At 43.8% G+C, this 18,355-nt stretch overlaps 1 protein-coding gene across 1 annotated transcript; it reads left to right on the top strand.

Moving 5' to 3' along the window:
• The first annotated feature begins 217 nt into the window (after nucleotides 1–217).
• On the top strand, nucleotides 218–17,163 carry UBE2QL1 (ubiquitin conjugating enzyme E2 QL1). Its single transcript, XM_003204845.4, has 2 exons — nucleotides 218–1,421; nucleotides 15,826–17,163. The coding sequence occupies exons 1-2, from the start codon at nucleotides 609–611 to the stop codon at nucleotides 15,955–15,957; spliced, it is 945 nt and encodes a 314-aa protein (XP_003204893.2). The 5' UTR covers nucleotides 218–608; the 3' UTR covers nucleotides 15,958–17,163.
• The last annotated feature ends 1,192 nt before the right edge of the window (nucleotides 17,164–18,355 follow it).

The following is an 18,355-nucleotide window of genomic DNA, read 5'->3' as shown; positions in this document are numbered from 1 at the left end:
ATTCCGGCGGCAGCCGGCGGCGCGGCGCGGAGACAGCGCGGGGGCTGCGGCAGGGCCCGGCCGCCGAACAAAGAGCCCGGGCGCGCTGCGCCGCCGCGGGCGAGCGGGGAGCCGGTGGGAGGCGGGTGCTGGGAGCCTCCGCCGGTCCCCCCGCCCGGGGGAGGCGCCAGGCGCTCAGAAGGGACCGGCCCGCCGGGGATTGGCTCGGGTGGGTGTGAGCCGAAGGTGCCGGGGAGGCCATCTGCAGCGCGGGGGGAGGGGGCTCTCTGCGCTTCCCTCTCCTTTTTTTTTTTTTTTTTTCCCCTTCTTTTTCACGGGATGATGGCCACGGCCGCAGGGCCGTGATGTCCCCGTCAGCAGCCCCTGCGCCGCAATGCCGCTCGCAGCAGCCCTAGCGAGAGGAGGAGGCGTTTGAGCGGCGGCCGCACGTCCTCCCGCGCCGCCGCCGCCGCCGCCTCCCTGCCCGCCGCCCCTTCGCCCGGAGCCGAGCGGCGCGGAGGGGTCCCCGCCCGCGCGGCGCCGCCCCCCCGCCCACCGCCGGGGCTTCAGAATAAAGATAGCGAGATAGATATAAAATAGCGGCAGGAGGCACTGCGGCCGCGCGCAACATGGCCACTCTGCTGAGGAAAATCGGGCTGATCCGGCTACACAACCGGGACACGGAGGACCCCAAGCACCACCACCACCACCGCAGCAGCCAGCAGGGCTCCTCGCTCCGCGGCCGGGGCGGCCCGAAGAACGGCAGCAACAAGCCCCAGCCGCAGGGCCCCCACGGCGGCGGCGGCGGCTGCAGCAGCAGCAGCAGCGAGAGCAGCCCCGGCGGCCGCAAGACCAAGAAGGCGCCGGAGCCGGCTAAGCAGCCCCCGCCGCCGCGCTCGGGCGGCGGCCGGGAGAAGCCGCGGGAGGCGGCCCGGGAGCCCGGCGCGGGTAGGGAGGCGGCCCCGCAGCGGCCCGGCTCCAGCTCCGGGCCGGGCTCGGCGCCGCTGGTGCCGCTGGCGTCGGGCTCGGGGCCGCTGGCGCCCGCCGGCCGGCAGCAGCACTGCACGCAGGTGCGGACCCGGCGGCTGATGAAGGAGCTGCAGGACATCGCGCGGCTCAGCGACCGCTTCATCTCGGTGGAGCTGGTGGACGAGAGCCTCTTCGACTGGAACGTGAAGCTGCACCAGGTAGACAAGGACTCGGTGCTGTGGCAGGACATGAAGGAGACCAACACGGAGTACATCCTACTCAACCTCACCTTCCCCGACAACTTCCCCTTCTCGCCGCCCTTCATGAGGGTGCTCAGCCCGCGCCTGGAGAACGGCTACGTGCTGGACGGCGGGGCCATCTGCATGGAGCTGCTCACTCCCCGCGGCTGGTCCAGCGCCTACACCGTGGAGGCCGTCATGAGGCAGTTCGCCGCCAGCCTGGTCAAGGGGCAGGTAGGGGCCGAGGGGCGCGGGATGTCCGTGCCCCCGCTGGGATGGCGGCCCCGGGAACGGCGGGGCTTTGCCTGTGGCTGACCTTGGCCGGCCGCAGAGATGCGGGGCGGCACGGAGGGGCGAGGGGCAGGTACCCCTCCGTGCCCTCCCGCGTGTGTGTCGTCCCTCCTCTTGGCTCTGTTGCCGGTGGCATCAAGGTGCATGATGGTCGCATCCCGTGCCCCAAAGCAAGAGGGGCTCTGCAGTACCCACTGGGGCTTGGGGCTGGAGCCCGTCGCATGCTGGTCAGCCATGCCTGCAGAGCCCCATACTGGCTGGCTTCTTGTGTGAAGTCCGGCCTTTGGTGTGGGGCTTTGTCTGCCGCTATCCTCCACCGTGGCCTTTGCAGCTTGCACCTGTCTTTGCTGTGGCAGAGCTGTGCCATCTTCAAGTGCTGCTGCCCAGAGGTAGCAGCTCATGCAGGGTGACTCTGCAGCTCCCTCTCCTCCTCAGAAGGTTCCTAGCTCCACCGGCCCTATTCTCTCATCTGTCCCCACTTGACTCAACACATTCTATTTCTATTTTTTTCTTTTTCTTCTGCAGAATATCCTCGGGAGAGAAGTAATTCATAAGATGTTTTAATAACTGGGTAACTATTAGTGGTGGAGCCCGTTGTTGTGGTCACTGTAGCGGGCAGTGTAGCATACCCATGGCTGAGTTAGGTGGTGTTTCTGCTCACCTCACAAATGCCCTTGAGCTCCATGCCATGCACAGCTCCTTGTCAGTCACTGCACGATGCTGTGTAACTTCTTGTATTCATATCTTGGAAGTGAGGAGAAGAGCAAATAATAACGTATTTTCCATTTGCTTGGAAAAGAGAACGTCACTCCTGTTTGCTTCTGCTTGGTTTGTCTTAACATGGAAAATGTGGGTGTTCAGTGGACTCATTTGTAAGTGGCCTTTTCTCCTTTTTCCTTGAACGATCTGGACCTACTATACTTTTTTTTCAATCAGATTGTATTTTTCTCTGCCTTTTGTTTGAGGAGGTCAAGTTCTCTAGGTCACCTTGGGATATAAAAAAACATCTTCCAGGAAAAAAAAAAAAAAGCAACCTTCATTTATGTGGAGCCCATTAAGGTGTACCAAAGTTCTGCAGCTTCTCCTACTGTGTCACACAATTTATTAACTCATCTCTTATTACAGTAATTATATTTCTTGTTATTTTTAACAAGAACCTAGGAGGACTGCTAAATTCTCTGCTTTTTTTTTTTCCCCTCCCCACAACAATTCAGCACATTTCTGCAGTATCAGATGTTGAATGTTAAATGGTTAAGATTCACTGACATCATAAAATGACTCAGTTAAGAAAAACACTGAATTATTGAATTATACGATATATAACTACATATTTATTAATATTTCTCTCTAAATCCTGTAAGAGTTTTCCCCAAAGTCATGGTAGTTTCTGATACTGAAGGATGTTTATGAGGGCATCGTTAGTAGGTGCATTTAATATACAGGAGTTTCAATAACATTCTTTCAGAAGTTCAAGATGTTAATTATAAAAAGGACAGTGTGTGTAGGGTGAAATAAATGGCTGCTGGTAACTTAGTAGCTCACTAGCTGTGAGATGCGTGTTCCCAAGTCTCAGATTGCGTTCCAAGCTAATAGGTGATATTAACAATAAATTCAATTTCTCAGTTGCAGATGTGTAATCTGCGATGGGTTGCCGCTCTGTAACTGTAGCCAAGCTCTGTGTAATGGGAGCCACATTTCTGTAATCACACTCTGGTTATGTAATCTTGATTCAATTGCATAATACGGCTCAAAATACAGCAGACACTCCTGGATCGCTGTGTTTTGGTTTTTATTGTAAAGGTAATATGCTTTGGGCTGTTATTTTTAGAAAGAGAATACAGCTGCAGAAATGTCGGAAGTAGAGGGTGCTGTATTCCCCTGAGCTGCAGGGCTGGTTTCAGGTAACTCCTGTCATGCTGTAGGCAGTCTCACTGCCCGCAGTGGCTCTTCCTGAACAAACAGCAAACCACCTCAGTCAGGGTCATGGTTTAATTTCTGAATTAAAAATCAGCAGTAATTAATGATGGGTGCAGCCCAGCTCGTGCTGAGGTCCAGGGCAATCATTCTCAGAGGCCGCCTTGCCATGTGGGTCCCACTGGGAGCACGAGGCTGTGGGGACCTTCAGGAGAAATGTCACCCACGTGTGGAGTGGTGATGTAGCATGAAATCATTGTAAATAGTCAGGGCTGTGACACATCTGAGGGTGCGTGTCTGTAACGCGAACGCAGATGTGAGTAGGCAGGGCTGAACTTTCCACCAGCATGCATTTTTCCTTTTGACAGTTTGAATGATAAAATGAAGGTGGTTGATTTCATTCACTATTTCTTTCCAGTGCTATTTTGCAGTAGTAACTATTGCACTGCTGTTCTGTGCTGGGTTTTAGTTCTTCAGGGAAAACTCTTCTTGGTATATCAAGTTGTTGACCTCTGAATGTATAGAAGCTTTTTATTTATTTATTTTGTTGACAAAGTGGTGGAAAAGCTCATAGAGCTAGCACTGAAAATACATTTTGAGGCAATTGAGATTCTTGACAGTTTCAGATTTTTTGACAGATATTGCAAACCTTTTAGCAGATTGAAAGAAAAATTGAGAGAAATTGTTTTGATGTCCCTCAATTGAAACATCTAATTCAGGAGTTTAGTTTGTAGGAAGACTTCAACACAGCTGATCCACAGCTTGAGACGTTAGGTCCCAATTCTCAAACTCAAGCAGAAGTTTTAACCTGTACTGGATTTTCATGTAGGATGGGTGTTTCTCCAGGTTCCACAGGCAGGATCCAAACACCTCGGGTAACATTGCTTGAAAAATGTTTTACATTATGGGATGCAGAGGCACTTGTATTGGCCCAGTAACTACTTTGAGTTTCTCTCCATACCTTTGTTTCCTATTCAAAATCTTGAATTGCATTTTTTTAGATAGAAGAAAATATTTTAATGAAAGAGAGATAATTTGTTTGAATGAAACAATTCACCAACCCCAAACTATGCTTTTTTCATTTTTCAAGGGAGGAAAGAAAATGTTAATTGCCAAACAAGTTGGGGTTTGTTTGGTTGGTTGGTTCAGCTATTCAGCTGAATAAGTCAATTATTCACACAGCCCTAGTCAGTATCTTGAGGGGAATTCTCAGAACATCAAAGGCCTAAGACTGTTTATCTGTCTGGAATCCAGAATTTTATTTTATAAACTTGGTATTGTCCTTAACTCAACTGCAGCCTTGGATTCAAGGGGACAGCTTCATGTTAGTCAACCGCTCGCTGGCTTCACCCCCTTGGGCAGACTCTTGGCCCCACTGAGCCCCAGTCAAGGTTGCCATCAGCCCATGGTGGGGCTAGGAGCTAACCCAAGGAAATACTAACCTGGGGTGATGTGAAGGAAGTAACGTGAATGTCAGTTGTTGGTTACCTTGGAGGCAACTGTTCAGCATTCCTGCCTGGCAGGACCTCCCATGTCTATCCTCTCATCTAGGCTTTGGGAATGGCCTGCTGAGTGGTGCCCTCACAATAGTCTGAAATTAAGGAGAAGGGTTTGAAAATGCATCTGTAGCTCTCAGTTTCCTGATAACAGTGTAGTTGTGATGGTGAGACTAATAACACCAGTAGCTGGGTGAAGGCAGCGGCAGCAGCGCCAGTCATACGAGAGCACTGAAGGAGTGGTAGGCTGGTTGTGATCCTCACTGAGTGACACGTGAGCTAGGCTGGCATGGGGCTCAGGAGCTGGCTTGCATCTGAAGATGCTGCAGATGATACAGTCCCATAGGAAAAACAGACTTTGTCCAAAAGTGGAAGAGGATTTTGAGTCTCTTAATGCACTAAACAAAATACTAGCACTTTATATTTAGAAGAAAAAGATTCTGGAACTTGTTTCCTTGGATAAAGTTAGCAGGCAGTTGGAAAAATGTTGTTTCTCTTCAGAGAGGAATGATTTGACATTGGCTTAGTAGCAGCTTCAAAGAGGACAAAACTATTTTTTTTTTTTTTTTGAGAGCAGCTAATGCAGCTGCATAGGATGCCTTGGAGTTTGTGTCTAAGCTGGCAACTGTTTGGTGCAGGCCTTCTTGTCCTTTTTCTGAGTTCCCTGGCTCTCTCTCTCCATGGAGGCTCAGGATAGGTCTATCAGCCACAGGTAGCTGTCAAGTCTGCAGGCAGGCTTGTGGAAAAAGTTCTCTGTTTTGAGGGAAAACAGGCCCTCATTCTGCCATATTACAAAATATAAGGAGCATACGGATTTTCTCAGGGCATACTGAAATAGGAATCCATAGTCATGAGTGCTCTTACTGATGTGAACCTCTCTGTAACGTTTTAAATCAAAGCCAAATGTAATCTGTGATTAAGATTTAATTTCCTGTAGCAAAATTTTTTGAATTCAAATAATTTTTATTTGTGAATTGTAATGTTAGGAATACCTCAGTGTAGCCTCTTTGCTTGAAGAGAGATGTGCCTTGCATGAACATTAAGCTCATCTCTCCTTTCATTTTAAAAATACTCTATCACAGCTGACTTCTACCAGGAGAAGTGGACTTATTTTATGAAAAAACAAACCCAGAACATAGCTGTTACTCATACTCTAAACTACTCCCTCTCCATCCTTTCAAACAAAAGTATGAGACAGCAGATAGCAGATGGACTTGCATGATGTCTAGGATGTCAGCAGGCTCCAGGTCCTTCAGATATGTATAGCAGAAATTAATTGCAAAGCCGTGAGCTTTCCTACTCCAGATACTCAGTTTGAGGACTGTAGCCTTGAATAAATCAGCTGATCTCAAATACTGCAGAAAGTTGTAGAGGAATCAGTGGCCTCTCAGTTATTTGGGGCCATCTTCATATTAGGACCTTAAATATAAAACTGTGTTGCTTTTAGCTTTTGATTTATTGCCTGAGTAAATGATGCCGGTTGCCTTCAAGGTTAGGACTGCCACTGAATATATATGTTGACTAATATACAGAGATTACAGAGGAGGCAAAGAATGTATTACAGGGTTTGTTCCTCATGAAAAGGTATAAATGCTGTGTTGAAGAGGTAACAAAAAATATTGTTTAGTTATAGAGAGGAAAATCAGATATGTTGGCCTTCAAAGGTTTGTCTTTTATTGCAATTGAGAAGTCCCTCATTTTCAAGCTGAAGTTTAAGAGGGAGCATAATATTTGCCACATTGAGGTGCTGGGAATGATGAATGGGCTGGGAAAAACACTGTTCATGTGTACTCTGATATATTGCTCTTCTGACTATAGACTCTATTATTATGCAAATATATTCTACTGAGAGGAATGAAGACACAAGGATTCTAACTCGTTGAAGTAGGAGGCAGCTTTAATTCTTCTAAAAAGCAGAGGGAACATAATCTCCATTTTACCCCTTCAAAGCGCAGTAAGGGAGACTTTCAGAGACTTTAAAATACATTTAGCAATCATTCTCAGTGTTAAATAGTCATCAAATAAGAAAAATCACTAAATTGAAACAAACTGCCCATTTTAGAACATGCTTTTATGGATAGTGGAACTGATTCTTCCATGCAGTAGTTGGCTGATCTGAATCAAAACTCAAAAGAATCAATGCTTTGGTTTGTAACAAAATTGGACTTGCTCAGGAGAGCAAAATTTTCCCTTAAGCTGTAGAAGGAGTCCTCATTTCCTTAAGAGAAAGTGTTAGGTAGAGTGAGCTGTAGTGTTTGCGTGTTCTGTCAGATACTTTGTGGAAGAATTGTATTTTTTCAAATGCAGAAAGCCTGGTCCCTGAGGGGCGACATGGTGTTCTCACGGAGGAGTAACCAAAGCAACCTACTTTCTGCTGTGTGGAAGATTTTTTTTTTTTTTTTTTTCTTTTACAGGCTAGCCTTGAAAATAGGCTGTTTTCCTAGCATCTGCACAGTGCCCAGGGATTTCCTTGCATGGCCAGAGACTTCCAGGTTGAAGATTCGTAACTCTGAGATAATTCTGGTCCTCATATGGTGGGTGTCTTAATGTTAGGCATGTCCCCCAGTGAGAATCTGCAGTCACAACGTGGGGTACTGGTTAGATAATTTAATAGGAGCTGTGTTTCTTTTTCCCGCCTGAGCTCTTTTGCACTGATGAGAGACAGTGAATATCTCTTTCCTTGACACATTCAGTCCTTCACATACGGTTTCCTGTTCACAAATTATCTTTTGCAATTGTCAAAAAAGGTAATGCTGATGTTAGGCACCGGGGGGGATGTGAGGATTGCCAGGTGCAATCACTCTGCAGTTAAACAGGGAGAACTTTGGAGGCTGTGGTGATTATCCTGTCTGAATGGCTCAAAATATATGTTAAATTTAATATGTGCAGGATCCAGTTGTCTGACTTGTAAATTGGATGCCAGTTTTCTGTCGTGTTACAAAGAGCGTGTGGCTTAGGGCTGCCCTGCCTGACACCTCGTTCAGCCTCGTGCTGTGGAGTCACTTCTGCAGAACGCTGAACACTCTTCCTGGCAGGTTTTAACTCTCAGCAAAAACCAGGGGTAATCACATGGGTTTGGGAAGTTGTAGGACAAGCTGCATGGGATGGTGCATAAGCTAAAGAGAAACATATATATGCCTCAATGAAAATAACTATAAGCTCTGTACTGATCTGTGCAGAGCAGGCAAGTGGGCACCATACTTCAGATACAGAAGTGCTTTCTGTTCTGAAATAGGATCAAGAAGCCAATCTAGTTTTGCCCATTCCTGTTAAGCACCAGACTGAAGAGCGGTGTGTCAAGCATGCCTGTACTCAGTTGTGTGTGACACGTGTGTGCCACATGCCGCCTTCTTGCACATGCAGAGCCTGTCCTTGGAAACTGTCGTCTTGTCCCCCTCCATGGATTTGTGCATGTTGTTAAAATTGAAGCTCCTCATTGATTTCATTCTCCTTTCCATGAGTCTTCAGAAGTCTGGGATTTCTGCAGTGACTCCTTGGTAAAGTTAAAAATCGGCAAAGATCCAAAGATCCCAGATTTGCATGCAGAGATGAGTGAAAGTAAACCTGAGGAAGGAAGAGTAAGCCTGTGTTATGAAATGGCCCAGAGCTCAGATGTTTCTCATACTTAAGTTTTATGAGCTGTAGAATGACTATGTGTTTCTCTTGTTTCTAGGTTTGTGTTATGAGTGGTAGCAGCTCCCCCATTTGCTGTAGGACTTGGTTCCTGAATATGCACCCTTACAAAAGAATCACAAAGAAAAAGAAAACTTTGATTAATTTTGTCAGATTCTGTGAGGTTCTTTAAACATCAAATTTCCTATGATTTTGACAAAATTAAATATTTCTATAAAGTATACTCAGAGTTGAAGTGTTTAATAATTATGTGGGAGGGAAATTAGTCTTTAGTTAATAATTTCAATTTCCTTGTTAGACCATTTAAGCTGAACAGTGGAGATTAAAATCTAGCATTTGGGTTTTGTGGCTCACTTCAGGTGCAGCTATGGGGAAGTCATAGTTTCTCTATAGTCTCTTCTCCAATCTGTGAAGTACAGATAACCCTTTTTCTAAAGGTGCTTTGAGGATACGTGCTTAAAGCAGTTGGAAACAAGGGTTCTGACTAAGATGTCCATGTGCATCAATATGAAATGTATCACAGTCAGGAGATGAAGGAATAAGCGTACTGGCTTGTGACACTAGTCCTACCCAATTTGGTCTTACATCATTTAAATGTTCCCAGAGGTTTGTTTGTTCAGTTTCTAGTGCTATGGTGTACCTTTCTGAAGCATGGAGACAGTGCGATCTGGGCTGTGGCTCTTTTGTCTGCAACACCTGTCAAAAAGGATCCTTTGCTTTGCTTTGATTTGAGTTACTTTGCTTCACAGCCGTGGCAGTGTTCAACCTGGCTGACTTCAGTTTGGTGACGTGGAGGACCTGTGGACTAGTGCAGAGAGGGCTGTCATGCCTTTGGCTTTTTCATATCGTAGAATCATATACAATGGCTTGGGTTGGAAGGATCATCAAGCTCCAACCCCTCTGCTGTGGGCAGGGCCACCAACCTGCACATTTAATACTAGATCAAGCTGCCCATGGCCCAATCCAGCCTGCCCTTAACACCTCCACCTCACCTGGACAAAGCAATCACTGTCAATAACTGTGCAGGGATAGCATGGGGAGAGGTACTCCAGGGAGCTTAGCAGAAAATTGACACAGAAAATGAGCCTTCTGCATTTGGTCTAGCAGTTTCTGTGTGGTGGCACAGCTGTCTCATGATGGAAGCCCACCTTATTTCTGATCTAACTCATGTTGTGACTTTGGGGCTGGAGGCAAATTTCAAGGATGTAGTTGGCTGACAAGATTTTCTTGTTCTTTTGCCAAAACAATGTTTGTCTGACTCCTTAAATGCACAAAATTCCTTAACCCTCAGCTGTGCTGAAGCCGTGCTACTGACTGCTGTCCTTAGAGAAAGGCAGGGAGGAACAACGCAGTGCCCTGTAGCAGTCAGGGATTGTAGCTGTAGGTGTTCGTATTGATTAAAAGATGCTTGCACCAAACAGGGGAGTGTTAATAATTGCCCAGATGGAACTCAGACTTCTTTTTCCTGAACAAAAAAGGCACATTCCCAAAAGGAGCAATTGATAGGATGCTTTAAAGCTGGAACTTGCTCAGTTTCCACTTCTGTGTATGAGTTATTTTTAAAAAGGAGATTTAAAAAAAGACAAGGAAATCTGGCTTCAAAAACCATACATTTGCAGAAAAACATCATGCTTTTAATCCACTTTGCAACATTAACAGTATTTATCTGCATCGTTTGCTATAGTGCTTTGTTGTAGCTATAGGCAATACTTACCTGTTAATGCAGTATAAATTGTTTGCAGTTTCTGGGACCTGATCGATTGTGTCTACGTGAAGGAAAAAAGAATTAAACCATGTAATCAAGAGGAGGAAGTGTGTGTATTACAATTTAACAATGATATAGCACATTGCAGTCACTGCCCTGAAAGCATGACAGTAGCCCACTTGAGCATTGCTCTGCTTTTGAATGCTTCTCTAAGGTTGGTAGAAATGTTTTCCTCTAGAAACTTGTTTTCTAGAAGAACAGGACTGTTTTTGTTTTCTAGAACAGGACTGGTTCAGTCTTAACTGTCTGATTCCTCCACTGCTTATCTGAACAGATTTGACTGTGTTTGCAAAGTATGTGGCTTTGCACAGTTGAGGCCCAAGGCCATTAGTCAGTCACCTGAGTGGAACGTGTTACATACCGGAGCCTCACACTGTGCTCCAGCTCTCCAAAAAACCTCTAGTTTTGAATAAGCTGTGGAGGACAACGAGACAATGTGGGCACATCCTGTCCTTGGATGTTGTATGTAGCACAGTGACTTGCTACAGCCTTTTGAGGTCTAAACCTCTGCTTTTTTTTTCCTCTCTCAACATTTACCTAAAAGTGATTCACTACAGACTGCTTCTTTCTTGGCATGGAAAGCTGTGGTACGGCACAGCTATTGAAGAGATGAAGAGAGAAAATGAAATTTTGGCCATGCAGCCTTGTGCTGACTCAAACACATGGACTACATTTAACCCTGTGTACAGAGAACAGGTATGATTTTCTTGGAAGACCAGTTTGAAGTTGTTTGCATATCAAGGATTAATGAAAGGAATGCAGGACCAGGGGTTTGCGTTAAGGTCAGTGCTAACTCAAAGGCCTCTCAGCTTCTGGAGTGCGTTAGATGTGTGCTGTTTGTAATGAATGCTTCTTGTTAACAAGCAAAGGAAAAAAAAAAAAGGGGAAAAAAAGCCTGTGTGTCACTGAAGAGTTTGCTTTGGCACGTCAGAGATGTGTACCACAGGGCTTGAGGCTGTTTTCAGAATTACCTTGGTTATGAAAGGACTGGTGTCTGCTTCCAATGAATCTCTGTAAAATTGAGGCCCGGTGCATGGGACCTGCATCGCAACAAGATTGAGTGAGACCTCTGTCCCTGAAGGATTCAGAACGTGGCTGTGCAGTACTGCTGTGGGCTGGGCCTGTGCTGGTGGTTCAGCTCCAACTGCTTGGTTGGGCCTAGAGACCTCCGGAGGTCCCTTCCAGCCAGCACGTCTGTGACTGACCGACCCTGTGAGAGGCCAGTTCCCTGTCTGTAGTCAGATAGTGCTGAAATTGATACAAGATGGAAGAGCACCACACTCTGTGTTGTGCCAGAGCTGTTGAGTTTCAGTCTGGGAGCTACTCTAATTGGTTTGATGAGAGAGATAAATCCCTTCATTGCTGCCAAAAAAATTCCCTTGAGGCCATCCTGAGACTGGAAATAATGGAATGAATGTCACAACTATTTTTCATGGCGCATAGGCTAGATGTGGGCAGGTAGATGGTTGGAGTTGAATTCCAAGCTGAAGAGCTTCAGGCTTTGTATTTGGGATCTCTGTACAGGGCTTAAATCTGTCTGCAGACCACTTTGTGACATGATACTGTTGGATAAGAAAAGATACGGCACGTTCCTGATAGTTGTGCCAAGTGACTTCAAGTGAGTTTGATATTGGTGAGGATGTGCGTCACTGTCACGCCATGTCCTCCGGGAAAGGACATGCTGATTGTGCTGATGGTTGAGGAGAGTGTGGAGGCTACTGTGGCATCACTGAGAATTAGAAAAGCTCCAAGATTTGCCCACAACAGCTTGCAAATTTGGGTGCCAGACCATACATGAGGCTTACTTGTGTTCTTTTGCTGTAGGGAGAAATACTCAATATGTCCAGTATCCTGTAAAGGTGACCTGCAGCACCTGCCAGTTACCTGGCAGTTAGCAGGGTTGTGGACTAGATTCTGACAAGTTTTTTAGTCTCAACTTGTGAGTTTGGGCAAAGAGTGACACTGAAAGCCTGGCACAGCAGGAGCACAGATTCATGAGGAGGCTCAGTGCAGCACATGCCCTTCAGCATTTCAGCATGGCTGTGTAAACCATGCTGTGTCATTACTTTCACCTTTCATGTTTCTCGCTTGTTAAAATTACATCTTGGTAAGTACATGAAGTTACAGCAGATGGCAAAATCTGAAATGTTCTCTTCAACTCTTTATTTTAATTAGATTTTCAGTTATTCCTTTATGTAAAGCTCTCTGTGAGTGTCTGAAAGTATTGCGAGTACTTAAATAAGCTCCTGGTGCGACTTCTCATAGCTAAAGTTGACATTAATGGCTTTATGAAAGGTTTTCTTGGATTTTCTGTTTTAAATCTTTTGTGGAATGTGCTGATCTTGTTCAGCTATCAGTTTGATACTTTTCTTGGTTGGGTGCCTGGCACTCAAAACATCAGTGATGTAAATGATCTGTGTGCCCTGCCACGGCAATAGTGACGTGTGTGGTTTGGAAATCAGTCATAATGCAGTTGTGCACAATTGAGCTTTGGTAGTGCTGTATTTGCTTACTGTATTTACCATCCTTTTCATATTTACAATATGCAGCAGCTCACAGACTCCTGACCAGAATTAACATGACTGTACGTTTAGATAGCAATTGGAAAACAAGTTGCAGTCAGAGCTGGCAACAGTGCCTGTTAAAATTGTTTGATATTTTATAACTATGCACAAAATGCCGCTTTTAGTTAAAACTGGGAAGAGGTTTTGTGGGCATAGCAAAAAGATACGAGTCCTTAACATGGTAGATACCACTCTAGCACCAACTTAAAATCATCCAAATTATTTCGTCTGATGTTCCACCCTTCTTTCTTTTTCAGATTTATTTGAGGCACCCGGAAGGGAGACTTGTAAACCACAAGGTTAAATTTTAAACAAATTATAAACACCTGGCAGGTATTGGTTAATAAGAGACAGTGGTGACAGTATTTGCTGTATAAATTTATGGAAATGAGTTGACTGCATCCAATACAATTAGGTGGTCTTTGATGGCACAGCTTACACTTAACCTGCATGCAGTACGTGACTGTGTTTTAGAAATGGCTTTATTGATTTATTACACTAAAAGGAAGTATGAGAAGAAAGTCATGGAACAATTCTCATTTTGTCTCTTGCAGCTCCAGTGACATTTTAGGTGGTATGATGCTCACTACGTTATTCTGACACCAAAGAATTCTTTCCTTTTTCAAAGCAGTAAGGAGTTGAAACTGAATGTGAGTGGTAGCTGTTCTGAATGCCAAGATCCTATTTCTAGGTACGGAGTATTATTAAAACTTGCTTAAACCTGAAGAAGACATAGATCATACTGTGCTAGGTGCTGTGCAAACAATTCAGAAAGGTATGAAAGCTTTAAAATTATAAAAAATCTTCGGTGTGAGATGAGATGGCAGATTGGTCTAATGTGTAAACAAAGCACTGAATCAGGTTTATATATACATTGAAAAGTATTTAATGGGTGACATTTTGAAGACACAATTTCCCTGGCTAATTTCATCTTCTGTTGCAATTTGGATTAATTTTTCCTATATTTCTCCAGGTATGCTTGGACTTGGAGAAAAAAAAAATAGAATATGTTTTGTAACTACTGCAGCATATGGAATTGAATAAGTCGATGTGAATGTGTTGTATGTGCAGCACCCAACTGGAGCAGAAATGCTCCAGGGAAGAGCAATATCAAAAGTAGCACTTGTGAGATTTTGAAAATGTTACCTAGTTTTATTTAATTACTAATTGTGTCAAAACTGAAAAAGGAACATTTTTTAAGAAAACTTGTTTGCGGGATTAAGTGATTACCCTTCAGACCACCCTTATTTGTAAAATATTAATCCCCAAGTTAGTATGGGGATAGGGAAGTTGTCTTGCTGTTTAGTCTAGCAGGTTATTTGAAGAGAAAATATACTGCCAGTTTATAGATGGCGGATAGGAAGAAAAGCATCACAAGGTAATATAGTTGTATATGAGGAAACCAAGGAGGTATAAATCAGGAGTGAAATGATGTTCCTAATCTCAGGTTTTCTGGAAGAGAAGTCAAAGCACACAGGAAAATGACTTTTAAGGACAGGAATATGAAACAGCTTTTTTTTTTTTTTAATGTCCTGCATCTACTGTTTAGTCATAACAATAGTGGTGCTGAACAAAATGGTATCTGTGCATCATTTTGGTAAATGAGATGGCTGCAGAGGAATCTTACTTATTTAGTGGTACTCTGAGGATAGAGTTCATTGTTTTCTTTTTTCCCCCTGTGTTTTATTCTTTTTCTCCCCGCAGCTAATCATTTTCTCAATAATAACAATTGCATCTTTCTGAGTGAAAGAGTGCAAAAAAATAAGAGCGTGCTAACTTGGATCCTATGGTATTTGCTCATCAAATGTGATATATTCTAAAAAACTGCAGGCTGACAAGTTGGAGAAATTACTGTACTTGATTTTAATGAACATCTATTTTGTGACAAATCCAATAGGCATAAATGCTTTAAAAGGTATTAGTGCGGTAGAATGGAATAAATTTACAGCTATATTTTTTTTCTTCTGCTGTTTTGTAACTGACACGGACCAATGTGCAAAATAAGGTGGGCTATTAATAACACACTAAATGTCTATGTTGCCATACAAAGATTTGAAATTATATGCCATGTGTTTGGAGGTAATATTTAATTGCAAAGTAATAAAAGTGCAGTATGTTTAGATGCATATGTGCTCGGGTATTATCAAGTCAACTCGTTGTGAAGCAGTAGTATGTAAATAGGAATTCTTTTATGTAGGTTGGAAGCAAGCAGGTGCTCCTGCCTGCAAGAAATCCCGAGGCTATTTGTTTCTGACAGGTCAGAGGAAAAGACAAATGAAGTGTGTTTCACAGGAAAGGCACATTTTGTAGTGACGTTCTGCATTGGCAGCAGAGTGTGGTGGGTTGGATATGGGTAGCATTGAGATGGAGCAAGCAGAAATGCGTCACTTTTGTGGTGATTTTCCAGTCATGGGCTGCTCCATAGTCAGTCTCACCTCAGACTGCTTTACGAGCATGGCATAAAAATTGCTCAGAAATGTCTGTCTGTCTCCTCAGCCCCATTCTGGTTCCTGGAGCATGGGGGTGACCTGCAGAGCCCCTCTCTCTTTAGCAGGAGGAAAGGGCCTGGGGCTGCACACTGCATGGAGTGCCTGCTTAATGCTGCTCTTGGACTGCTCAGTGAGGGCTGGCATGCCGAACGCTGTGGAGCAGGCATCCCTGCCTTCATTTGCACAGTTCACATGCAACAAGAAAAAGCAGTGAGCCCAGAAGGGCAGTGTGCCAGCACAGGGGCTCGCTGGGGAGAAAAGCCCCCTAGAGGATTTTTCTTTTTTTTTTTTTTCCCATTACTGCGTTATAATGTTTAATGATCTCTAATAGCGTATTTGACTGCCCCACTTCCCTTTTTGGGAGCTATGCTTTCTGGGATCTGCAAATGAGTGCCTAATGCCTGGAGGTGTTGAAAACTTAAGCTATGGTTTCCAGCTGCGTATATTCACATGCTTAATGAAGGTTTTCTCTTTTGTTCGGTGCAGGGCCGTATCTGCAGAAAAGCTGGCAAATCAAAAAAGTCGTTCAGTCGAAAGGAAGCTGAAGCAACATTTAAGAGTTTGGTGAAGACCCATGAAAAATATGGGTGGGTGACTCCACCCGTCTCTGATGGCTGATGTTAGCAACCCGCACTTAACAAAAATGCTGAACAAAAGTACTGTGACATCTCCTCAGTGCTGTACACCGCCCATCCTTTTCTACTTCAGCTTCAGTTACATACCATGAATGTCAAGGAGACATCTAAGTTATTTATGAACAGATGTGTTTACAGAGGGAGAGGGAAAAAAAGATGCTGTTTAGGATTATGTTTCAAGACTGGAGAATGGTCGTCATTGAAGTCACTTGAGCGGATATTGAGATTGCATCATTTGCCCCCATACAGCCCACATTGTCTTCAGCTTCTTTCCATGACAGCAGCACCAAACAGCAGTACTGGAAAGTCTATCCATTACTGCTCAGTTCATTTAAATGTAAATGAAACAGTTAATATTTAATAGGGAAGCAGTGCATTGCAGGTACATGTTTGCTGTGCTGTTTATCTTTGTCTCCTAGCAGGTCAACATAACTTGAAGATTTGTCTTTATGTGGAACTGTGGTCTGCTGTGACTAAATTTAGACCTCATTTGTGCTCTATATATGACCTTTAATTCATAAATGAAACGGGAATTAAAATGCTGAAAGGTCCTAGTGTTGAGAAATTAAGTGGAATCACCCAACCGATTACAATGTGCTATCTATGCTGATACTGTGATGTTCAGAAATAAAGCAGTGCAGTTAGCTGAAGGTTAGGTGATTTTTTTTTTTTTTTTTTTTTTTTCTTTTTTTAAACACATCCACACCAGGGTTCAGAGTGGTTGGTGGTAGCAGAAGCATAATTACCCTACCAGAACCTTCTGCAGTCGCATGTGGCCCCTCAGTTCTTCAAAACGGCAAAACAAACAAGTGGAAATGGACAAAGCAACCTTAAAAATTGTCTGCTTAATTTTAAAATGATATGCCAGTAACGGAGTAAAAATTTTTGAAGCAAATGAAACATGGTTTGTAAGATGATTTGCATGACTGGATTTTCTTTTTTCTTTCTACTCAATAGACATTGTATGTACTTAGACCCCAGTATCTGAGAAAACCCACTGATGTATATAAGTGTCCTATTATTTAATCATTAAGATTTAAGTTTTCTGGTAAACAAATGGAAAAACTTTCTTAAGGGACTCCATAAGCTGAAGGTAATGTTTAGAATGGTATAAGAAAAGCATTAAAAATGTGGATTCTGAATGGAAAATCGTATTGGACACATGCTGAATAAAATCACCAGTATCATTTTTGTTGCCTCAAGAATTTTATCATTTTGGCCAACCTTTGTATTCAAAATAATAGATTTCTTACTGTGAAATCACATTATGGCAATATTTTAATTGAAAGCAGGACAGTATCATTTGTAAGAATCTAATTAGGAGGGAGAAGAAGTGCATGCTTGAAAATGCTTTCCTTTGCATGTGTAACACAAAGCCAAGTAGAAGTGGTTGATGATTGGGTTCTGGTTGTATTATAGCAGCAGCGGAGACCATACAGAGAGTCCCAGGGCTTTGATGTAAGACTGCACACAACAGAGAAGACCAAAGAGGAATGAGGAACGAAGGAACAAGAGTACAAATTAAGAAGTAGCAGAGCAGATAGATGCTCATGCAGTACTGGTGCAAAACCACTGCTCAGTTCATCTGCTTTGCCAGTGTGGCTGTTTGTCAGCTAGATGAAAACAATCAGAGCTTTCACCAAAACGGCTATGCAGGTCAAAACCATGCAGTCTTGTGAACATTGCTGGTTTCTCACACTTCTCCTTTTTGCCTCTTCTTTCTCCTCTGGCCATTTGTGACACCCACATGGTGTGCCTTGTGTCAGTTATAACTGGAAATGCTTCTTACCATAGATCTACACAGATCTTGCTGTGATTTATCTCACCCTGTTTAATACTTGGAGACAGTGCTGTAATTCTGTATATATGCTTTCCCTCTCCAACTGGGTGTCGCTTCTGTGCATCCAGCTGCAGAATGCGTCCTTTGAGAAAGGAATAACATTTCAAGTAGTTTAGTTAGCCATTTTTATGAACACTTTTTTGCTCTCTGCTAGAAAGAGGAAACGAGTATGTTTAGTTAGGCATTGTATAATTTGCAATTCCTAGTGGGAGTTACTGAAAATGTATAGAGAGATCTATCACGGGAAAGCTGGAAAGGTTTATTTCCCTTCTGAAAAGCTCTTGTCTCATCAGTACAGTAAAATACTGTTAAAAGCAGCGTGAAGGTGTGGTGAAACCTTGGGAGGGGGGATGTTTCTTTCTCTGCTGTGTTTCAACCTGTCTCATTTTTTCTGCCAGTAAGTTATTCCAAATCTTCCTGAGAACCATATCTTTAATATTTAATTAAAGGGTTAGCTAAAAGGAAGATAGTGGGTGGATCGCTACCACTTCCCTCAAACCTACTTATTATGTATCTTCTTAAATGTGCTTTAAATAGTTAG

Source organism: Meleagris gallopavo, chromosome 3 (genome assembly GCF_905368555.1).
Source record: "Meleagris gallopavo chromosome 3, MGAL_WU_HG_1.1, whole genome shotgun sequence".
NCBI classification, from domain to species: domain Eukaryota; kingdom Metazoa; phylum Chordata; class Aves; order Galliformes; family Phasianidae; genus Meleagris; species Meleagris gallopavo.
Note: the sequence above shows the minus strand (reverse complement) of the source record. Positions and strands in the feature narration are given on the sequence as shown.

Coding starts and splice junctions, on each gene's coding strand:
- UBE2QL1 (XM_003204845.4), top strand. CDS start 609: ATGGCCACTCTGCTGAGGAAAATCGGGCTGATCCGGCTACACAACCGG. Junction 1,422..15,825: donor CCAGCCTGGTCAAGGGGCAG/GTAGGGGCCGAG, acceptor TGTTCGGTGCAG/GGCCGTATCTGCAGAAAAGC.